Source organism: Tenebrio molitor, chromosome 1, assembly GCF_963966145.1.
Source record: "Tenebrio molitor chromosome 1, icTenMoli1.1, whole genome shotgun sequence".
NCBI classification, from domain to species: Eukaryota; Metazoa; Arthropoda; class Insecta; order Coleoptera; family Tenebrionidae; genus Tenebrio; species Tenebrio molitor.
The window spans coordinates 8,175,439-8,199,769 of record NC_091046.1 but is presented as its reverse complement, the minus strand read 5'-3'; the positions used below and the strand labels follow the sequence as shown (position 1 = coordinate 8,199,769).

The following is a 24,331-nucleotide window of genomic DNA, read 5'->3' as shown; positions in this document are numbered from 1 at the left end:
TACTCATTCTTACGAATGTAAAATGTTGCTTCTGTTTATTTTATAAATTTTCTCCATTATCAAATAATAATAATAAAATGCACGATTATAATTCCAACGTCTAAAATTCATGAGGTATGATTTATTATAAAGTAGCGTTTTGCATAGGAATCCGCTACGACATGACCGATAATTTGCAACGCCTGCTCTGATTTGTTTTCTTTTTGGTCACTTTGTAATGTATGTTGTATTGTAAATAATACAGTTATAATGAAATTAATGTTTTAAATAAATTATTTACTGTACAGTCTGATTTGCATATTATTAAAATCTTCTAACTGATAAAGATAATAATAAAATAATTTTTCTTGTCAGAAAGTCCTATTACAATATTCTAATCTACAAAAGATATGATTTTTGAAGTTAACCAATTTAAAAATAATCGTCCATCGAAATTGGTGTTCTCGGGAGGGGAAGTAAAACCAGACAACTGATTGATTCTTATAATATTTTTAATTATTTTAATATATTATAAAAAATCGTTAAAAAGTACGCACAACAAATACAAAAATATAATCATCAAACATAAAAACAGTATGTTCCACATGTGTATATTCATTTCATTCAATAATATAATTAATAAACTTTAACAAATCAGTTGGAACGTATTGGATTGTTACGTTTAATCAAGCTTGAAGCATTTTTAAATAACTTATAAGTTATCATCACATTCACTAATAATAAGTGGATAGGAAGCAGCTGTTCATATTTTTTTCACGTTACCTATTCTTAACTTGAACTTTCAACTCGCAATGTTTGAATATAATTTAAAATGTCAATAGGGATGTTGCAGTTTTTTCTTTTCTAAAGTACAGAATTGTGTAAAGTAACGTATTTTCAAAAAATTAACTGGCTCTTACCTAGACATAATATTGCAACTTACCTACAGTTAGATGGAATATTTACAGAGATTTGGAATTTTCATTGATATTCTTTCGAATATTTTTTTTCAATTTCGGCGTACAGTAATAATCGATATTAAAAAAAATACAGTTCCATTTTAATGCTGCACTTTATCAGCTTTCAACAAATTTTAATTGCTTTTCGCAGTAACGAAACTTAACACAAATTATTAAAAAGAAGAAAATTCTTCATCCTCATCCAAAAAAAGAGTTTTATGACACACTTAGTATACTTAATAAATTATTACAGAATGCCTTAATTATTATATTTAACAGACACTATGTTAATAACTAAAAAACTATATAGTTTTTTAGTTATTAACATAGTGTCTGTTAAATATAATTAATTAATTATTAATATTAATGTCCTACTGTGTTGTTGTTGAACGATAATGACACAGTTTTCTGATACGTTATTAGAGAAATAATCCCCTAGGGGATTATCTTCAAATAACAGGCTCTAGGGCGTTATAAGGTCTTCGTTGCTTAGTTACGACCAAATTTTGACTGATAGATATAAATTAATCAAATCATTGTCAATCCAAAAACACAGGAAACCAGTCGGACATTAAGTTTTGAAGGCACCACGGGTGTTATAATGATACGCCCTCGGTCGGCGTACTCCCCTCGGCCCGGAGGCTCTCGGGTTTCACTCTGCCGACCTCGCGCGTTATCAAGCTCATAACACCCTTGATACCTTAATAACTATTTCTGCTTAAACACATTTGTTGTTTAATCACAACATAATATTCTAATTAACTGTTATTACCTGTTATTACAAACATAAATGTTGGTTGTAAATTTTGAGCAATAAAAATTACATATACAGGGTGTTTCTGAAATAGGTGCATTAATTTTAACTGGTAATAGAACTCATCAAAAGGAACAACTTTTCTCTCTGACATTTTGGCGAAAAACGTTGCGTAACGGCTTAAAAAAGTCGGAAAGATTTTCCTAAAAACGTTCATATCTCCAAAACTAAGCTACCTAAAAACCTGAAACAACCAGATTCTTACGAACTGGATTTTTTGCTATACGGGTAGATTTCTTTGAATTTCGATTTCTGCGTTAAAACACGTTTTCTGGATGAAAATGGACGTTTTTTTTTCATATTAGCGCTGATCTCAATTAGCCATTGCAGTATTTAGTGTCGTAGGGCTATTTTAGTGAAAAATCTCTCCAATTTTTTTTTGGAATTAAACATCGTTTTTCGGCAAAATGGTGGATAGAAAAGTTGTTCCTTTTGACGAGTTCTATTACCAGTTAAAATTAATGCACCTATTTCAGAAACACCCTGTATAATACAATGATTTTTTTAAGAATAAAGTCCTAAATAGCTAGACAAAAATATAGACAATTTGCGTATGTTATCTTTCTCACTATCATTCAATGGCCAATTATATCTACAGCACGTGTTGTGACTAGCAAGTTTTCGTTGGCTTAACATTACTATAAAAAAATCTTGCCTACTCTTAAAATTACGATGTTTTCTTAAAAACACTACAATAGAGCTCTTGTTAAACACTTGTACTAATATCACAATAATACTAAAGATAGAGACCGGAATCATAGTGGGGCCAAGTTTTGACAACATCATAAACATTTCCTCCAGGACTTTCAGTGTTGTAAGTCTGATTGTGACACACCAACTTATAATCTTCGGCAAGCTTTCCCTTTTTGACGCCCTCTTCTAAGAGTTCCTTCGTCACTCGAATCATCTCCGGTGTTAAATGGTCATAAATATAATTGCCGATAAAACTGATGCCGATCGAATTTGGCGAATGGAAATTTCTAATGTCCCACCCTCTCCCGACGTAAGCGTTCCCATCACCGCCCACCAGAAAATTGTAACCCACGTCTGGACTGTGCAGCTTCCCCACGTGATACTCCTGGATAGACCGGACTCTTTGGGAGCACTCCACAAAATTCGTACACACAGGTGTGACTGTGTGCGACACAATTACAAATGGTGTGGGATGTTGCAAAGGTTTGGCAAAATTCAAGGTTGGTTGTCCTCCCCATTGGGCCTTGTCAATTATGGCGCCTGGTCCTCGAGGGGCTACTGTGACGTCGTCGTCTCCACCGCTATTGGAAGGTTTCGGTGGCGGGGACGTAGGCTGGTCGTCTCCATCGTTGTTGGAAGGTTTCGGAGACGTAGGCTGATAGTAGAGTATAACAAATCCGATAATTACAAGTACTAAGAGTAAAGTTAGTAAGATGCCAAGATATTTCACATTCACATATTTGGAGAAGAAAACGGAAATTTTACCGGTTTCGTCAGGCGCGAGGAGTGATTCAGCAGCTGTCGATTTTATTGACTTCCCTGAAACAATGCAACCAATGTTATTATTGCGGCAGGTTTCGGATAAGATCAATATAAATTTTTAATATTTTGATGAATCGGATGTAGTAATCTTATCTGATTAGTGATTAGTGATTACCTTCATTGATCTAATCACATAGACCTAAACAAATATTTGGTGATGCTACATACACCGAAACAGTTTTTTAACAGACTGACTGCTGCTAATGTGATTATCAAAAATTTATGTAATTGGTTTTTCAAAAAGTTTCTCAGATTTTTGCTCACTTTGCTGAGGTTTATATTTGCTGAGGCTAGGCCCCAGAATTTCATTTCTTTCATTTACATGTTTAAAGGTAACGGCAATCACAGTTAATATTTAAAGAATAAAATACGACGAATTTACAATAAAACGGCAATGAGAGCTTATTGAAGACGGTCGCCATGGTGTTTCTGAAATCCTGAATTAATGGAAATAGTAACGGGCCTTCAAATAAATTTATATTTAGAGCAACCTATGGAAATTATTCAATTGTTTGCAACATTTTTCCAGCGTAGAAAATGACACAAGAAACGTCTTGACATTTTAACGAAATAAAATTAGGTTAGAAAATATTTTTAATTTTTGTAGTGCATTCTCCCTATTCCCCCTCCACGGAATATGACAATATGAATTTGGAAAAAAGCTTACTATGTAACCTGTGTAACTCCGGAGAATAATTGGTTACCTACAAAAATTACTTTACACTGTTAACAGAATTAGAATGTCGCCTACGCCTACTCTAAATATATATTTATTTGAAGGCCCGATATATTATATGACGAGGGATTAAAGTGTGTCTTTTAATCCTCAGTTTATTGCTGCCAGGATAATAATTACATAAAGGATGAAAAGGCACCTCACTCCCGTGGTGTACCTATATATGCTATTTTTTCCTGACTTAATGCATTTAATCATTTAATCGTAAAATAAATTTGTATAAAAGACACAGCAAATAAAACAGGACATACTAGGGGTCATAATATGGGGAAATACTGTATAACTGACAATCTAACAGATTATTCAGTATAAGGAGGTGCAATGAATATCACGTAAAAGTAAATATTAATATAAAATAAATATAGTATTTGTTAGGACCGTAACCTTAACTTCCCTTTGTTGCGAGAAAAAAATAACCGCTGCTTGTGCTGGACGTCTTTATTCGTCTCTGGTTCCAAATTTTACATATTTCTCTTGTAACTACTAGAGCTGTTGGATTTTCTTATGGGCTATGAGTCATATCTGCGCAAAGGACGAATATCGCTCTCTAGCAGGCGCTACAAACCGACCGGAAAACATCGTCATTTGTTACGTTAGTTTCGTCCCTCTCTTGTTTATTTGAATTTGAAAGTAGTCGACGTTTTCAGTTATCATTTACAGATTTTTCACTGGGTTTCGCTCCGCCTTCGCGCAAATATCTCCAAGGTCACAACCCACGAGAGAATCTACCTATACTTCTTCTAAGAATTCATTCATTCATATTGATTTATTTATTATTATTATTATTTAAATGAGGTAGATAATTTTAACATTTTTATTTTAATTCTTTTCTTGTTCTGTTCTTTTACAATAATGTTACAAGTAATGTTATAAAACTATAGAGAAAAGTAAACTTTACATGATAGAAAATGAATTATTATTGATCAAGTGATCGTATAAAAATAGACCAACTATTTTTCTTTCCGTAAATAATATTCATGAACTGAGCTCATACTTTTAACTTCAATAAAAAATAAAGATCTAACGTGGTAAAAATACAAAGAACTTATATTTTTGTTATTAACTGATTTTAATAATGTTTTCACTTTAATTATAGATATATTTTTTCTCCTTTTTAGTTCTGATGATAAAGAACATCACTCTGACATCCTGAGGCAACATCCTTCTGTTGGCGATGATGCTGATAAACTCTGATAAGGAACTGATACCTAAGAAAGTGCAGTCGCAATCATTGACCTTCTTGATTTGCTTCTCAATAGATCTAATCATACTTCCCATTTAATATTGGTTCAAGTTGCGCAAAATTCTCTCTGATTAAATATTTTAAATAAACTTAGTTACAGTAATTGCATTCTGTTTGAACACTTATTTATCAAAAGATTTTTAACCGCACACTATTATTAATTATCATCAAAATAAAAATTTAATTCTGCTTTGAAAACATCGATTTATTAAACAACTGTAGTACAATACCAACTTATTAGTACTTATGGAAGTCTCGCAATATCAACATAACATATAACGGTCACAAAAATTGTACGTAAGTATTTATACACAACTAATCAGCAGATAACAAAACAAGCTACATCTACGACACATTTATTGACTAGTATTTTTTGTTCTTCTCACTTAAATAATTAGTCCCAATTCAATTCAGTCATAACAACAATTTTGAAGTCTTTCCACAATTCAAAAATGCTTCAACTCTTCTTCCAATACATCATTACAAGTACGCTAACGAGGAAAGTAAATGCCCGGATCAAAATGTGGCCAAGTTTGGACAACTTGGCACACGTGTGGTCCAGGACTTATAGTCCTCTGCGTCTGACTGTGACACACCAATTTGTAATCTCTGGCAAGCTTATTTTTTTCCACTCCATCCTCCAACAACTTTTTCGTAACATTAATCATACTTGGTGTTAAATAGTCCCGTGTATAATCTCCAATGAAAGAAATACTAATGGAAGAATCGATGTTTTGTACATTCTTAAGGTCCCACCCTCTACCAACATACACGTTACCATCACCACCCACCACAAAATTGTATCCAATATCGGCGTAATTTTTACTGCCAATGTGATAATTTTGAATCGACTGGACCCTTTTAGAGCACGCTGGAAAGTCGTAACACATCGGAGTAACCGTGTGAGCAATTATAACAAATTGAGCTGGATGGGGCAAAGGTTCGGTATTATTCCGCGCTTCTCGTCCACCCCATTTGCTCTTTTCAATTATCATTCCTTCTGATATGGGACGTATGGTTAGGTTATCGTTGGATTTTGGGGGTGGCGTGTCTTTCGAATTACCCAAGAGTATTACAAGTCCCACAATTACAAGTATTACGATTACGAGTATTGGGATAATAAGGTATTTCATGTATTTGCAGTTGCATAGGGAGTTCTTGCTCGATTTTTCCACCGGATGGGGTGCATCGGATGAAGTGCTTTCAGATTTTACCAGCTTCCCTTAAACAGAAGTAAATATTACTACCAGGAAGGACAAATATTGGAAATTTATTATTTTATTTTTTTAGTTTGTTTGGATCTAATCGAATATGGGAAGAAAATATTTTACAGACTTAAGCAATTTTAAATATCATTGCTTTATTGTATCTATAAGATATGTGAGAGCAGCTGTACAATGGCATTCTGATTTTAGAGTAAGTTGTGCTCTTAGTACGAAGAGTTCATAATAAATTTGGATGTTTATTTTATTTATTGTGCCATGTCAATTTTTAGTAATTTTGTTTTTCATAATTATTCTAAAAGGATTTCAAACGAAAAAACATGACTACTTTTAATCTTCCTCTACTTTTGTTACGAGATCAGTTCTAAATACCTTAAGATTTGGAAGTTTTGCATAATCAGAAATAAAAACGGTTCTTTAAATAGAAACATTTTTTGAGTGAAATGCTAATGACGTAGATCTCAGGGACTCTAGTCCATTGGGACTAACAACACAAGAAAAAGTGTTATACCAAAATAGACCTAACTAACTATTTATGTGTTATATTATTATTTATTTATGTTTACCAAAAAGTTCGCACGATATGAGAATAGTAAATGATATCATTAAGAGTAGAAGTGAATCTTTTTGTGCTAAGCCCAGAGATTGAAGACCGAGACGAAGTCGAGGTTGATAACTGGGCGAAGCATAAAAACACCTTCTAAATAGTTAAATCAAAGATTTTGAGCACAACAGAAAAGATTTTTTTAAACACATCATTCACTTGTAATCTCGATTCTTAAATTGTTCGAAAAATGTGTGAATAGGTACTCGAACATTTTAGAACATTTCCTGTTTTTTCAAGTAGCTTTAGATATATTGTCTTGAGTGTGTTTACATTATATGATAGATAATTTTTTTGTTCTATTGGTAAAAGTACATTTTCTACGAACCTGGCATTGTTTCCTTTCACTAAAACTCTACTTTTTGGTTAAGGTTTTTGTACCTTGCGTAGACAGATTCGGGAGAACACACCGATCAAAGGCAAATAGATTAAAACTGTGTAAATTTCCCGAATATAAATATAACTGGAAGTTATGAAACGTTTATAGCAACAAGCGAAAAAACTAAATCCGTTGGTCAATTTATTTATTTTAATAAGCTTCCTGTTGATCTTTATTTGTCCACACTCTGAGATTAAAATTACTGACATTATAAAATTGTTATTAGCATTTTCGAAAATTCTCAAAAATCTGTTCAACTCACCACTCTGACTTCTGGAGACGACATCCTTCGTTTGACGATGATGACGCGAATTGACTCTAATCAGCTTCATCAGAGGACACATTATGGTCATTCTCATCGAAACACTCGCCGAAATCTATGCGATTGAAACTGTTCCACCTTTCTTTTTCGATTCATTTATCAAAAGAAACTAACTTTGCCTCCCGTTTAACATCAATCCGAATCGTGTAAACATTTTCTATATCGGTTGGGTGTTTTGATGTAAAGTTATTAACAAAATATACATGAATCCTCCGGTTTATTACGCATTTTAATCTTCAGACTTGTTGGAAATTAATTTTTGTACACGTCGTGTGGTAAAAATCTGTTGATTATGGACATTACGTTGGAAAATATCTCAAACGCGAACGAGTAAAAGCAACAAAGTATTTTTAACATGGAAAATATTTCCAAGATCTGGGTCTAAGTGATTGTACTCGCCATTTGTAAAAACCCAAAGGTAAATGAGGCACCGATTAAATGTTTATATCGCAGATTATTAAATTCTGACAATCATTAAAAGTTAAAACTTATTAAACAGTGTTTATTTTATATCTCGTGCGTTTATCTTTGTGATGCAAATACATATTTTGCTTTTCATAGAACCAGATTCAAGGTCAACTTTAGTCTAGAAACAACACTGTATGCTTACACAATGATATAATACGACGAATATTTTGCTAAATGTAATTATTCCCTAATTAAAGAATAATTATTCAAAATTAAATCGAGAGAGAAATATAAAATGCAGAAACTCCGTTTTCCTCAAATGGTTGTCTCTGTTTTTTCACAGCTAATAAATTTTGACTAAATATGAATCACTGGAATATTTAGAACATTCATTCTTCGTTTAATGTAATGTCTATATTTAAATGTTAATTATGGCTGCACTTTACTCCAATTAATTAGATAACTGAATTTTTTATGATAGTGTAAAAACATGTTGAAAACGTTTGTAAACAGTACTTCTATTTTTATATTTGAAAGCAGGACCCAAAGGAAATGAACGTGCACCTTGTGAAAATAAATTACTGCCTACTTCCATAGCAAAGAACTTGGGTGAATAACTATGACCTACATTACCTATGCACTCGTATTGCGCATTGATTTTTGCTAGACATGTTTTATTTTTACAGAGGGAAAGTGTATCAAATGCATGTCAGTCAAAATGAAAAATGAAGGTTTTTTTACTGCAAAAATAGTCATTTTTATATTAAGTGCGCGAAGAGAGTGTTTTTTGTGCATGAAAAGGTCTTTTACGCCGAGACGAAGGTCGAGGCAGTATAAGCCTTTGAATGCACAAAAACATCTTGGCGCACGTTATAAACAATATTTTTTCTATAATTGATTCAAAAAATTGAAATTAAAAATTCAAATTTTTGAAGGAACTCTGAAATTTCAATGCAGTGACCATGTTGCTAGGTAACTAATAAAAAACAGTGCGTGAAATGAAAAACAGAAATAGTCGTATGCGTGAAATTGTATTTCACACACTGTTTTGTATGGTTTCTATGGTTTCGATCTTACTAACAATGCAAAAAAAATACACGTCAGAAAATGACCCACTTCAGGCACAGATAACTATGCGTGAATTTCAATTTTTTGAATCAATTATAGAAAAACAATAGTTTAATATCTTAGAAATAACGGGTGACTATTAAAATTTTCACTTGGAGTTGGCTTTGAACGAGTTTTTATTTTTTCTGTTACTTTAGACACACGTAAGAACGAACGACAAATGTCAAGTCAGTACAACTGAAACATAACCAAATTAAGAGAAAAAACATTTATTGAAATGTCAAACTTGTCAGTGTTTAAGTTGCAACGGAAAACAAAGAATGATCCATAGCCAACCCTAAGTGAAAATTTTAATAGTCACCCGTTACATCACAATTTAATAACATATTTTACAAGGAAAATATGATTTAACAGTGGCTAAAATTCTTTACAAAAATAATTTCATTAATTTAATTAATCTAAATTCTGTATCTTATCTTTTATTGTGATTAAAAAATTCACAACTAATTTCTATTTTTAGTGAAGAAGTCGCCGCAAGGGGCACTAAAACTGATACTATCTGAAAGGAGATTACGACAAACAATGTATTACTTGTTACAAATTTATAATTTATTTTTCATTTTCAAATATGTACAACCAATGTCTTCAAAAAATTTAAAAGCTTTTAGGATTCTTTGAACGAAACCTGTTATTGCAGTTTATTGATGTGACTCCAGAGAACATTAATTATAGTGGCCTTTTGTAAAATTGTTATATGTACTACGTAGTTTGAATGTCCAAACAAAAATAGCACGTGCAACAAAAACAAAAGGATTTGAGGTACAAATGATAATTGGGTATGATGATTAACGAGCCATGAAGAGCTTTGTGATATATACTTCGCAGAAAAATTACTTAATTGTAATTAAAATATGTTTTTTAGGCATACCGTTGTTATTTAAGACCAAATTTAACTTAAGGAAATTCAAATTTCATAAAAATTATGACTTTTTTAAAATTTCGAAAGTGTCGATATTGCGTTTTCGAACAAATATGTGAAAAACTTCCTTAAAAGTAGACGCCATGAAAAATAACAGAGAACATCGTCATTTATCTGAAATTCAAGTCGTTAAATTAGTGACTCTTTTCAAAGAAGTTCATTCCCAAGAAGAAGTTGCCCGAAGATTATGTGTAAGCCAGTCTGTAGGAAGCAGAGCTTGGGGGAGGTATAGGGAAACTGTATCTACCATAGACAACAAGGACAGGGTAGAAAAAGCATGACAGCATATGCAGAAGACCGTTTATTGAGAATTAGTGAAAAGAAAGCGGTTGTTCACCGCATGTTAACTCAAAAATGACCTACAGCTTGCCACTGGTACCGCAGTCAGTGGAGATACCATTAGGAAAAGACTCTGAAGTGAAGCTGAATTCAAAGCGTACCGACCTGCTACTGGGCTAGTTTTAATGAAGTTTAAATGAAGACTCTAGACACCGTCTAGATACGTTTTGTTCACGGATGAGTCGTGGTTTAGTCTCTTTCCACAAATAATCGTCGTAGAAGAATTTGGAGAAGGCCAAGTGACCGATTTGTTCAATGTGCCACACAATAAGTGGAACGGTTTGGTGGTTGATGAGTTATGGTTTGGGGTGCTTGTAAACAGATGTTCAATGACTCCAGTAAGATATAGGGATGACATAATATAATCCCTATTGTTATTGCAAATGTTGTATGGCAGGAGCTTGTTGCGTTAGAGTGGCCATCGCTGAGTCCTGAGAACATCTCTGATACAACCTTGACAGAAAAATCAGAGCTCTCGAAAATCTTCCTCACACACTGCAGGAGCTATCCATTAGTCTGCAAGAAATTTGGACAGCAATTCATCAAGAGGAGGTTGCTGCATTAATTCAAAGTATGCCTTCAAGAATTACAGCTTGTGTAAGTAAGAGGTGGGCACACTCGTTATTAACACTGAATTTAATCAATATTTATTATTTACTTCCTTTTTCTAATTGTTAAAATGTTGAAATAAATATAGTTGTAAGTTTAATAAACAGTTCCAAATTCCATAAAATGATGTTCAATGACGATGGAAATAAATATACCGGGTGTCCCAACTAGATTTACTAAGTTAATATAGGTAAGTTCTTTGAAAAATGTTATTATTTCACGTTATACACACAAATTATGAGCACGGTTTAAAAATATTTTAGATTATACAGGGTGTTTGGTGTATCGGTAGCAACACAAATTTATATTTTTTTAAATGGAACACCCAGTATTTTTTTGCGTTTTTGGAAAGCTCTCGTCAAAACAAAGAGGAAGATACCACATTTGATGGGTCTAACTTCTACTGTTAGTAAACTATACGCTCTTTTGTGTCCGGACAAACCAAACTTTGAAAATTTGTAAAAAATATAACAGATGATAATTATTTAGATTAGGTTTTTTTAGAACATTGTAAATATCGTCAATTTTATTGCCTTGTTGAAAAACATTAAGATTTTTACTTAATTACGTAGAGGGCGCTTCAAACGCAAACTCTTTATTTAATCTTTTTTTTTAATGGAACACCCTGTATTTCTATATACCGTTGAATAGATCTTTCAATGAGCGTTCAAAAGATATAAGGTGTTTGGCATCTAAAATAAATAAAGTCGGTACAGGTTGCAAAGAAGCAGGGGAAAAAAATTATGTTGGTAACATTTCTGGTAATTTACAACATTTATAGTTGGCGGCGTTGGCGCTTCTTTCTTTCATAACATTTGAAATCCCTGTCAAATTGATATAACGTTTACAAGGAGAACGTTTAATACACATAACCTAAAAGTCAGCAATTTGACAGTGCGTTTGACAGTTAAAAAAATGTAACTAGAATCCCGACGCATACCAAACAAGTAACTGTTGCAGTCGTTGCAAATTTCTCAATGTCGGTTGCAAGATGCTTCTTTGCAACCTGTACCGACTTTAGTTTATCCACAAATTTCATTTAAAATATCAAATAAGTATTTCAGATTTTTCTTTAATTTAACTGAACCAAAAAAATACATTTCATCGAGTTTAATATTATTATTATAGATTTACAAAATAATTCAAAAGAGAATAAATTCAACCTTTAGTTAACATAAAAAAAAAGAAATAAAAAGAACAGTGGCGGTTGTAATATTGACTCAAGTTGCAAAAGACCACTTTGCATTTGCAACAGCACTTTTATGGCATTAGTCATTTGAAATTACTTTAAAACTGTACTTATATGGAAAATATTCAATCCAAACTATGATTTTCTGGTACCTTTGTGCCTTTATTTGGTTCAAAAATATTGAAAAAACACTGTTGCAAATGACAAGTGGTTTTTTGCAACTTGAGTCAACTACAGAGTGTCCCAAAAATGGCGTACTAACGGTGCACTACGGTGTAGAAGAGACTACCGTAAACGTCAGAAAAATGTTTAAAAAATTGTATTGGACTTATTTGCTGATTTGGCGGTCCTTGAAAATGGCACAGGAAAATTATTTTGAAATATATGTATTAAATTGTCATGACAGCTACGTCTAATCGTACATATTATCACAAAGTACAGGATTACTCACTACCAATAGCTAATCCTGCACAATAGTGAATTTAGAAGCTTTGGAAATCGAAAAAAATATTTTAAATCCACTACGGTAACATTGCAAGGTAATGATGTACCAGTACATCTTTGTTTACATTGTATTACCGTTAATAATAAAAATAATAATAATTAATTTTTTTGTCTGATTTTTTTTTTTCCATATTTTTTTCGTGTACATTTAAACATCCTGGATACGGTAGTAAGTAGTTAGTACGCCATTTTTGGGACACTCTGTATACACATCATGTGGTTCCAACATGATGGTGCACCACCTCATTATTATCGCCGTGTTAGACAGTACCTCGATAATTGGAAGGGGGATCACTGGATAGGACGCGGTGGTTCTGTCGCTTGGCCAGCGAGATCACCCGATCTAACCCCTTTGGATTTCTTCTTTGGGGTTTTGTGAAACAAGAAGTATATCAAGAAAAGCCCACTACATCGCAGGATATGAAAAACCGCATAACAAATGTGTTTCAAACAATACGACGAGAAACTCTTTCCAATATGTATTTGTCTCGGACTGAGGACAAACTGTCTAATTTTCTTTGGTACTTTCAATTTTTCATTGAAATAATATCGGGTGTTCATTTAAATTTCTGGTAAAAGTAGGCGTTGAAGAGTCGATTGTGAACGCATCATTCGTGTAAAAACACAAACAACGGTAAGATTTAAACAGCCGATCCATAATCCGTAGGCGTTCACAATCGACTTTTCAACGCCAACTTTGACGGGAAATTTAAATGAACATCCGATACAATCTACACAGCTCATAGATTAATTATTTTTAACCAAAAAATTAATTTTAAAATTCTTCACACATTTAAACTGTCGGCGACCCTCCTAATTATTATGCTAAAATTTAACTAATTACATTATAACAATATTTATTTTTTAACAGACATATTGTCTAAATACAGAAAAATACAATGTTCAACCAATAATTAGGTACAATAATTCTACAAAAGAAAACAATAAAGATAAAATAACAACAACTACGAAAACACTTTCAGTAGGTAAAGATTGTTAAAGGATTGACGGAAAAATATAAAAAATGTATGTTATTTAGTAACAAAGTTTTTTTTTTTTGGTTTCGGTGTTTACATTTTAATAAGATTTAAGACAATTAGAGCAAGCTTAGAATTTTCTGAGAAATTTTGTTTATAGAGGTTTTGGTTCCGGTATAATTTCATGGAAAAGAATATAAAAGTTTATTTTTAAATGTCTTATCAGTTAGTATATACGAGGAGTTGGTCTAAAATGTGTTGCAAGGACAAAATTAAATGATCAGAATAAAAACGAATACGATGTTTAATAACGGTCGCATCAAGTTTAGTGGTAAAATGTTGAATCGATTAACATAACAGACAAAAATGTTTGTTTCAATTACAATTGAGGATAGGTCAGTAATAAAGAAATAAAGTAGATATGTAGGTATCTAGATTTGGAAGGGTTGTTCGGAAGGCAAATTTATGCAGCTCAAAGTTCTTTTTACGCCGCGACAGAAAATTGAGTTGCAAATTTTAAGAGGGAAGAACGTAGATCAGAAATGAACACTTCAAAAAATATCGATTCTCGCATGACATGTTTGAATTGGAGTAATGCTACGATCTTTCACATCGTGCATCATGATTCCTGAGTGCTGACCAAACACAATTAAGAGTGACAATATCCAAATGGGTTTGAGAACGACTCTTACTTTTAAAGTTATTGTTAGGTCAAAAATGTATCAACACCTCCTCGTACAGTTTAAGTCGGGCACAGATAATAATAAATATATTGTTAAGAAATTAAATGAAATAAATTTAGGAAGTCGTAAAGGTTACTTTTAAACCTTGAAAACCACATCATGACTTCTAGTTATAAATATCTTGATGATTGGTGAAGGTGGATCAGGTATAACTCATTCGAAAGCTTCGATCAAGATGAATGGAGAATAATTTTCTTCCTATATATTAACACTTTTTAAACGAAAAGCGTGTTTTAGCCGGGAATAATTAATCTTATTAAAATATGGCAAGATAAGTTATCTAATAATAATAATCAAATAAGAGAAGAATGTACTTGAAAAAAACATCAAAATATTTTCTAAAAAAGAGATTTTCTTAACATTTTATAAATTTATCGGGAGGAAATATTAATAGCTAAATACATATTATAGAAAAAAATGTAAATAAAAGACTAAACGTGTAGATTATGTATTAATAAATGTATCACGAGCTTCATTTTATAATAATCTACAACAATTATTAATTGTTTAATGTGTTTTAACATCACACCTTGGCAAACGTGTTCTTTGTTCTATTATAGAAACCTCTTGAAGCAACTTATCTCTGACATAATTAAGCCTCAGTTGACACTGTGGATCTTGCACCGAGACAAGTATATTTCCTTATTATTAGACACAGGTTATCCTCAATATTTTTTTACGTAAAACATCACGGAAGTTGCTCAATCGCATCAGTATCAATCGCACCCAAGTACAAATAGAATGTGTATTTAGCGTAGGAATATCTACCATTTACAGAGTTGTTGACGGATCCGTTTTCGATCTGGTTCGCTGTCGTCGGTTGTCCGTTTACGTTTTGGTAAATGGTAACCGGTCCGTTAAACTGTGTGACCGGACCGATGATCACATCCGTCGAATTTTCGATATTGATGGCGGCGGGAACGACAGTTTGGTCGCTCGCACCAGACCATTCCTCCAACTCGGTGACGCTGTTTCCATCTTCATCCTTCAGCACCAGTCCGGAATTGTGCATTCCCACCGGAAACACATTTGTCACGGAGTTATCTTCTGCACCGACTAAGGTCATTTGGTCGCATTATTGGCAGATTAACGCACTCTCCACATTTTTTCAGTCTTCACACCTCACTCTGTTCGCCACTCGAAAAATCACATTTTTCTCAAACTGACTCACTCATCTGTGGAAATTTATTAAACGCAAACTGACGGACAAAGCAACATGTTTGTTGTTCCATGCACCGCAAAATTAATGTTCAGCATTGAGCGATAGCGCAGGTGGTGGTGGGGAAAACCATAAGTGTGATACACAATATTTAACAACAAAATAATGTTAAGAGCGCCTAAATAACAGATAAATAATATACCAGACGCACGTCACGGTTTTCCAGAAATCAGAACGTTGGATAGTCGCTCGGGCAACCGTATTATTTATGTAATTTGTGCCGTTGAGTACTTTGGGTACACTTCATTGACTGACATACTCGAACGCGAACTTTGACATTCGTTTTTTTCGCCATTTATGGAACAAAACTCTGGTTTTCATCATGAAATGAAAAATTACATTAGATTACTCTTTGCGAAAGATACATATTATTTTGTTTATGAACATTACTAAATAATAAATAACTCTGTTACTTGGACTGACTGTTCCAAAATACATATTAACAAATTATTAGTCACTTCTCTTCCTTCTAAAAAACGATTTACATTAGCTTCTTGCTTCACAAATTGCTTAAAAGCAAAATTATTCACTATAGGTTAAAATAATTTGGATTAAAACTTGACTGATTGTAGTGTTATAAGGGTAGTTTAAAGAATTTTACGTCAAAAGTAAACCACAAATAAGGTCAATATAAACCTTCTTGGACATGCGTTTCGTTAAAACATGTGGCAGTTCAGCTTTCCGGTCTTTCTATGACATTTTTGGAAGTATGAAAATTTTTTTCTACGTTTTCGTTTTATTTAGAGTTACAAGATTAGTAAAACATTTATTTGTAATAGTGTGATCCCTTTGAAGATATTATTTTTTTACGATGATTCTCTTTTAAGGACATATTCTAGTAAATCATATAATAACAGCTCCGTTATTTGGCGAATGATAAATTATTAAGGCCCGGTTTATTCACCTTCAAGTAACTTTATTTGAACGATAATTACCACGGATCTACCAATAGCAGATTCTAAATCATAGCAACTACTGGCCAGATAAATTTACTTGAAGGTGAATAAACCGGGCCTAAATGTTTCATGTAAGATTTAAAATGTTATGATGACTGTTTATGCATGAATATGCTAATATTATTGTTACATTAAAGACTCCTTCCTTTCAAAACAATATTAAAAATAAAATTGCTTATCTTCCAGGAGCTCCAAGCAAAAAATTGTAATCTTAATTACTTCAAATTATTTATTTGCCACAACTCACATCTTGGAACAGCTATAGCAGAAAAATAACTCAGGTTTTGCACATGAAACATAAAATATAACATCTAACATGTATAACATTCTGTATTTATAGATAAATTGGCATGTTCATAAATAAACAATTATAGATTTAATTATTTTTTTAAATGACAAGAATGATTGTAAAAATTAAAAAATTATTTTTGGATTATTAAATGAAATTTATGTATTTTTGTCTTGACTTACATCATTTAGTAGAAATAGAAACTAATAAAGAAATTACAGAAAAAAGGGTGACTCGCTAGCTTTAAATGTTTTATAAAATAACGATTATTGTTTAAACTTTTTTGATTCTCTTGGTGTTTTCCATTGTAAATTTCAGGTTATCATGAAATTCTACTAGATGGCACCATCTGGAGACAGATTTCTGTAATTTATTATAAAATGGTTGTTTGCGTTTGCTTTGGTGGTTTTTTTAAAAGTGAGTCAAGAAGTTTACATTGTTGGCGAAATAGACAAAATAGCAAAATTTACGAAGAGATGAGATAAATTCGTACTTTTCATTGAATTTTTTTAAGACTGAATCTGTAAGTTGTAATTCTCGCCTAACCTCTTTTCAAACCAAATTTTTTTCTTTGTTTCAGGAGATTAGCAATAACATTTTTCCGACAGTACGAACAGCTACCAAGATTTAAGTATTAGCATTTAAAAAACAAGCAAAAGTACGTAGCTTCAACTTTATTAAAGATTTATCGTACATGTTATGAATCTCAACATAACCTCAGCTTTCAACTTTCAAATTAAAACTATTTTTAACAAAATACACCTCCACAATGAGCGTAATAACTCTGCTTTACGGCCAGTGTGGCAATCAAATTAGTGAAGCATTTTTTTCAAATATTTATGATGATATATACAATTCGAAAAAAGATTGCGATTACAATACTCAATCTTTAAATAAGTGGTTCCACCTTACTAAAAAAAATAAACTAGAGCCGCGGGCTATCCTAATTGATACTGAAACAAAGACTGCACCTAAAAAGAAAAACGCAACTTACCAGTTCAAGAATCTAGTCATAAAATCTTGCGGGGGCTCTGCAAATAACTGGGCATTTGGGTATTCGGAACAGAGTAAATTGTTAATAAGCGAAGTACTAGAGTCAACTAGAAAGGAACTGGAGAAGAGTGATGTAGTAAGCAGTTTTCTGAATGTATTCAGTGCCTCTGGAGGCACAGGCTCAGGTGTAGGAAGTTGTGTGACAGAGTGTTTAAAAAATGAATTCTCAAACAAAATTATCACGAATGTTGTAGTTCTGCCCTACGCTAGTGGGGAACTAGTTGTGCAGAGCTACAACAGTCTACTCACTCTAGCCAAAATATACTCAATCAATGACGCCATCATAGTATTCGAAAACGATAGATTACATTACAACTGCGTCAACTCCCTAAGTATCAAAGACGTGACTTTTGACGACATTAATAATTTAATAGCGCGACAATTGTTGTCGATTTATCAACCCCTCAATGACGCTCAAGCACCAGAGTTGCTGACAAAATTGTGCGAAGACTCCTCTCGCAAGTTTTTACAAATCAGATCAGCGCCACTGTCAAAAATGGACTGCGCTTCCAACTGGAAATCTCTGTTAACGTCGATCTCGAGACAGTCTCGCTTCGATTTTCAACAAAAATCTTTGCATGGCGTGCACTTGAAGCCCAAAAGTTTATCAACGGCGATGGTGTGTAGAGGGGTGCACAAGCCTGCAGAGAAGGAGTTGAAACCTTTTACAGATTCGAATTTTTCTGAAACGGTTAACTTGTACCACCAACGAAGGAAAATCTTCAATTTGGAAAACTCTCTGACTGTAGTTTCCAACAGTAATAATGTTTGCGTGCCAATAAAGCTGATACTAGACGACGCCCAGAATCTCTACAAGTACGGCGCTTATTTACACCACTATAAAAAGTTTGGAGTTGACGAAGCTCATTTTAGAAATAGTTTTGAAATTGTGGGAACTGTCTTAGGGAATTATAAAAGCTTGTAATTGTTGATTCAAACTGGTTCTAATAAATTTTAACTTTTGCTAATTTTTTTCATTTCTCAACCGGTGTAAATTTCAGTGGACGACTCTTGGAGTGTCGCCGACAAGAAAAAGTTGCTGATGGCGTTGCAAAAGTGTGGCACAAATAACATCGCCGAGGTGCAGAAATATCTACCAGACAAGACTATTACCGAGATTCGACAAGCGTTTGAGAAGTACTCTCGACTAGCTAGTAACAAAATGAACCAACATGAGAAGCTCCGAGAGGAAGATTCGGCGATAAATCTGTGGATCAAGATAGTGAAGAAGACGCACGAGAAGAGTAACGGCGTCGTCGACGTAATCCCGAGGGTGTTGAAGTACATTGCGCTGTTTGAGAAACGACCGGTTGATAAGGATGTAAATTTGAGGTGCGTCTAGATTTGATGGTTTCAGGAAGGCTGTAAATGTGATTGTAGGGATTGTTACATGGCGTTGTCAGAAATGTCCAATGGAATGGTTTCAAAGAACTTGAATCCCACGACGAATTATTTCTTTTTTGAAAACTTGGCGCGGCTGGCGCTTCAAATCAAGAAGGATAACAGCACTGACAAGAACAAGTTTGTTAGAGAAATCAAGGATCTTGATCAGATTTTGAAGCCACAGGGTGTCAAGACTTACAATAGAAAGAGGAAAAGGGTATGTTCGTTTTCGTGATTTTGGATTTTACGTTTTAATTGTTTTTGCCTTCAGGCTAATGTTATTTTGAACCCCTTGAATGTTCCTGATGAACTTTTGAAAGCCAATGGAAAAAGTAGTGTGTAGAATGTGAAAACGTGTTATAATACAGGCTACTTCACGAGTGATAATGAGCCCGACGGAATTGAAAATGCAACCCACAATACATTTCTAAAGAAAAGCTGGATATGTAACTTCAATATCCAGCTTTTCTTTGGAAATATATTGTGGGTTGCATTTTCAATTCCAATGGGCTCATTACCACTCGTGAAATATTCTGTATACATACATTAACATTATGTTTGTACAAAGATGGGAGTTTGAGAAAGTTGGTTGTTTATTTAATTTTAATTTATTTCGTAAGATATAATATTATAAAATAATTGTAAAATAAACTGCTAGTTCTTGAAATCTTGAAATTGGATTTCATGTTTCTTATTCTGTCGCCCCCTGTGAGTCTTCCTGCAACTTCCGCGAATTCTGTGTCCCTTTTCCAGTTGCATACCAAGGGGTCACTCAATTCTTCCCCTGGCCTGTTCAGACCTGATCGAGTTCGTCTCGTTTGCGACTTTTATGTTCTTTAATTCGACCCTGTTTTAATTCACAAATTGGCAACATTATTATACATACAGCGCAGTTCTCGTTTAAATACATTTCTAATATGTATATTCAAATGGGTAAATTATTATTAACATAATTAATGACGGAATTGACAACAAGGCTAATATTTAAAAACGAAATGTCATAACAGGACGACGCCAATCCATAATAACAAATAATATCTTGGCCTGCTGCGTTTTTAAGTTAGTAGTAAATCGGTAAAACTGTCTGTTGATTAGGTTGTGATTAGAGTGGTATATAAGAGAAAGCACCGAAGAGAAAGTAGGTTCGATCCTGGTTCCTAGGGGAGTTTTTGAGAGTTAAATTTGCATTGGCAGCCTGGTTGTCACAGACTTTGTGAAGTAAATGCAAACAAATCTAAATAGGTAGTTAACATAATATTTATCATTTATTTTTCACTCTAGAAACATTTTGATAATTAACAATTTTATTTAAACACAAATATGTAGTGCCAATTTTGACAATAAAAGTGCAGCCAATTATCAATAGAAAAACGCCCCCAGGAACCAGGATGGAGCCAACTCTATTTAATATACCTACCAACTTTAGATGAAGCCAACTCTATATGATCAATAACGTCAAGAATGAGTTAGAATGACTGAATCTCTTGGTAACAATGAAATTTGGCAAATTTGAATTTTACCATCAAAGGTTCATCTTTGTAATAGCATAAACATAACTGGCATAACCAAAAATGTTTTTAATGGTTTTTAATGTCGTCTCAAATTTAAAAATCCGGTCAGTGCCAATTACGAGACAAAAAACACCAGTACTTTTCAATTGTTTCATTGCCAACAGACTCAGTTATTGTTGATCACGCTGTACTAACTTTAGTTGTGATGAATTATCTAGGGTGATGAACCAAGTGGGCCATTCAAATATCCCACCAAGCGGCCATCTTTTTTTTTACCAACATGCGCAATGAAAACAAAACCCGCGAGATTCAAAAATGGCCAAGAACGCGTGATCGTACCTACCTCGTTAATTTCCCTACGTTGTGTTTTTTTACTGCCTCAAAGTCCGTCCTTGTAAAGACTGCACACATAAGACATAAATACAAACGTGATAACATTAGAGTTAATAAAGTCCATTCAAAAATCAAAAAACCATCACCTGTTGCTTTAGGTTGGTAACATTTAAAAAACCCTAGGTATATATTTTTTCATACTATGTTGGTAACTATAAATTATGACATTTATTTGATTAAAAATAAAATTCAATTGCTTTGAATTCCGTTCATATTGTTTTATTAGCAGCACGTTTCATTTATTTATTGATTCTTATTATTTTTACTTAAACATGCACAGGAAAACAAGACATTTAATAAACACTTAACCTCAAAATTACAATTCTCCCCAAATTTTACACTAAACAGCGTTGCCGATAGTAATTATCAAGGAAAATGCGACGTATAATTTTTGATTTTTGAATGGACTTTAGTTATTTATGCAACCAGGTTCTGTGTAAATAGCTGACTTCCATATCCCCACCACAGTTTTCAGCTATTAGGATAAACAAACCGGTTTTGTAGTGAGTTCTAATAGGGAAGTGTCGAAGTTTTAAAGTTTCTATCGTGCTTCGCTGAACAAAAAGTATATTCGAAAAAATTGTAATGTCAAAAAGTGTAATTAGTGTGTGTACACCAGAGATATGGAGTTGTGCACTTGTCAACTAAAAATTTGTTCTCATGTGTAGTGCCTTCGTTTTGTGGAGTTGTTGGCTGTGCTGTGTTGCTGTGTTCTGATCATTTTATAACTGTAAGTCCAGAAATCTCGTCTGTTATCAGGGGTGCGTTCAGAAATCGTACCCAGGTGCACCTAGGTCGCCATGCGCCGTTCGTAAATTGCCGGTAATGCAGACATGGTCATCTGTCATGCGTTCAGAATTGTTTGGGTGATTGCCTGACGGTGTTCCCAAGTTACCATGCTCCATGAGTGTGGGAAGAATTGCCGCACATGCGCAATGGTAATAATAAACTGTCAATTCACCGTCATTTTGGCGCCTCAATAATAAGCTGGGGCTGGCTAAGTCGCTAAGGACTATGTATTGCCAATTTGATGATTTTTTTACCTTTACCTATATTTTTCTAATTTAATAAAATAATATAGGTTGAACGGAGTAAAATAATGTAATATGTATTTGTTTTAAAAAGTTTATTTGATTTATATAATTTTCTTCAGTTTATATTTGTTTTAAAAGGCTTATACCGTGAACGGCAAAAGTATGGAATAAATTCATTAAAAATGAAACAAAATTTTTTTCAAAAAAATCTTTGGACAGGTCAATTTTAGTTTATAAAAATACATATTTTAATACAAAATAAAATTCCAAGCAGTCATTTGTTTCCGAGTTATGACATCATCGATAGTTTTTTTTCTCACAATGACATCAGTTGCTAATGTTGCTATTATTCCTTCATCATCATTACTACTTTCTTCTTCGCTTTCAGATGCTAAATTTAAAATAAAGTCTGCAGCTAACGCAATTGGAATGTCCACATTTTATTTTATACGTATGTACAATTGTACATAACCACAAACCATAGAATAGAACAACTCCCACTCCTACCAGTACCACAAAATTGCAACAAACCGTTCACAAATGTGATGTTGCCGCGGCACATCTCGGCAATGACGTCATAATCCTTGGGTGTACCATTACCTTACCATTACCTATTCCCACAGCACATTTCTGAACGCACCCCAGGCCGGTATTGTTCAGAACACAGGTTTACAACATAACCTTGCCGGTTTGTTTATCCTAATAGCTGATAGGGGTGGGGATATGGAACTGATCTCTCGAGGCCTTAAAATCCTCGCTACGCTCGTATTTCAATCTGGCCTCTCGGGCAATTAGAAAAGCCCAATTTGCACAGAAACGAGTTGCATACAAAACGTTATTGTTTGAAAGGACGTCCCCAAAGCTTCCAAATCTATTAATAATGATTTCACATTTGTTTTTGACAGTTTTGACAAATTTTTCAAGAAATGTCACTTTGAATGTGTTGTCTAGGGCAACGGTTGGTTATCTGATATTTTTTGCTTTAGAGCAGTTAGGAAGCAGTTTACAAAGGAGAAAAATGAGAATTTATGACAGTTGAAAGCAATAAAATAATTTTACTGATTTATTCTGTCGCGACAATATTTCACTTGGCCTATTTAGGTGTTGTTCTGATGGATCCGTCGACTGATGAAGTGGATATTTTTTAACGTTATGATAATTCTCTAAATAAAATGGATGAAAACTAACTGCCCTCAATTTTTATAACCATCCAAAAGTTTCCAAAATAAATTTTTTTCCACTACTAGTCTCAGAAGGCTTCATTATTGATTCTCGTACCGACCCCAGAAGTAGAATTTCTCTCCTAAGGTTAATAATCATTTTCATTATTAACCTAGGTTAATGATGAACAGCCGTCACCTAGCAACGAAAGATTTTTGTTGATTTCATTGGTTAACGTAGACGATTTTCATAGCAACATAACGTATCTAGTAGTGGAAAAAATAGTATATAAACCACGGTGAAGAAGTCCTTTATAGCCTTCGCGCCTTAGATATAGCCTAATCTTGGCGCTCTGGCTATAATCATGAACGTCTTCACCTTGGTGTATAATATACTATTATTTCAGTGAGTGTAGTGAAAGGTGTGTGTGTTCAATCCAGGACATTCTTTCATTTGAACCTCGTATTGTGGGTTGTATCTGCGAGGGATACACATATTTGAAATTTTCTTCTTGGAATTGAACGTTTCTCCATAGGTGGCGGCACGAACAACAAAGTCGCAAAGATGCATTTCCCCGAAGCTCGTGCCAGTGGTAAAGCTATCAATTATTTGATTTTATAAATTCGTGATAACACTGATAACTTTCTTTTCTTTTTTTTTTCTTCCTTTACGAAAAACTGCGACACAATACCTACTGAAAGAATTTATTTTTTATAACGAATCTAGCGTGATTTGCAGCACT

At 33.4% G+C, this 24,331-nt stretch overlaps 3 protein-coding genes across 7 annotated transcripts; 2 read left to right on the top strand and 1 right to left on the bottom strand.

The window, feature by feature from the left end:
- Window positions 1–473: 473 nt before the first annotated feature.
- On the bottom strand, window positions 474–15,902 carry LOC138123904 (peptidoglycan recognition protein 1-like). 3 transcript variants are annotated; one of them, XM_069038758.1, is made up of 3 exons: window positions 15,359–15,902; window positions 3,211–3,264; window positions 2,960–3,100 (listed from the first exon to the last, which is right to left on the bottom strand). In XM_069038758.1, exons 1-3 carry the CDS (start codon window positions 15,654–15,656, stop codon window positions 3,027–3,029), a joined length of 426 nt encoding a protein of 141 aa, XP_068894859.1. In that variant the 5' UTR covers window positions 15,657–15,902; the 3' UTR covers window positions 2,960–3,026. The 3 variants fall into 3 exon arrangements, with proteins under 3 accessions (XP_068894842.1, XP_068894859.1, XP_068894851.1); XM_069038741.1 differs by having other exon boundaries at window positions 474–3,264; XM_069038750.1 differs by lacking the exons at window positions 2,960–3,100; window positions 3,211–3,264 and adding an exon at window positions 5,426–6,468 and having other exon boundaries at window positions 15,359–15,898.
- Window positions 15,903–17,417: 1,515 nt separating this feature from the next.
- Window positions 17,418–20,170, top strand: LOC138130933 (uncharacterized). Of its 3 annotated transcripts, none has more exons than XM_069047668.1 (5): window positions 17,418–17,577; window positions 17,635–17,712; window positions 19,109–19,439; window positions 19,488–19,707; window positions 19,762–20,170. In XM_069047668.1, coding segments are annotated over exons 2-5 (624 nt in total). In that variant the 5' UTR covers window positions 17,418–17,577; window positions 17,635–17,711; the 3' UTR covers window positions 19,834–20,170. The 3 variants fall into 3 exon arrangements, with proteins under 3 accessions (XP_068903769.1, XP_068903760.1, XP_068903751.1); XM_069047659.1 differs by lacking the exon at window positions 17,635–17,712 and having other exon boundaries at window positions 17,433–17,471; window positions 19,762–19,845; window positions 19,889–20,170; XM_069047650.1 differs by lacking the exon at window positions 17,635–17,712 and having other exon boundaries at window positions 17,433–17,471.
- LOC138130926 (tubulin delta chain-like) lies at window positions 17,719–19,071 on the top strand. The gene has a single exon (XM_069047639.1). It carries the CDS (start codon window positions 17,824–17,826, stop codon window positions 19,030–19,032), a length of 1,209 nt encoding a protein of 402 aa, XP_068903740.1. The 5' UTR covers window positions 17,719–17,823; the 3' UTR covers window positions 19,033–19,071.
- Window positions 20,171–24,331: the final 4,161 nt, after the last annotated feature.

Coding starts and splice junctions, on each gene's coding strand:
- LOC138123904 (XM_069038741.1), bottom strand. CDS start 15,656: ATGACCTTAGTCGGTGCAGAAGATAACTCCGTGACAAATGTGTTTCCG. Junction 3,265..15,358: donor CGTCAACAACTCTGTAAATG/GTAGATATTCCT, acceptor GCATTGTTTCAG/GGAAGTCAATAAAATCGACA.
- LOC138130926 (XM_069047639.1), top strand. CDS start 17,824: ATGAGCGTAATAACTCTGCTTTACGGCCAGTGTGGCAATCAAATTAGT.
- LOC138130933 (XM_069047659.1), top strand. CDS start 17,435: ATGGTTGTTTGCGTTTGCTTTGGTGGTTTTTTTAAAA. Junction 17,472..19,108: donor CTTTGGTGGTTTTTTTAAAA/GTGAGTCAAGAA, acceptor TGTAAATTTCAG/TGGACGACTCTTGGAGTGTC. Junction 19,708..19,761: donor ACAATAGAAAGAGGAAAAGG/GTATGTTCGTTT, acceptor TTTTGCCTTCAG/GCTAATGTTATTTTGAACCC.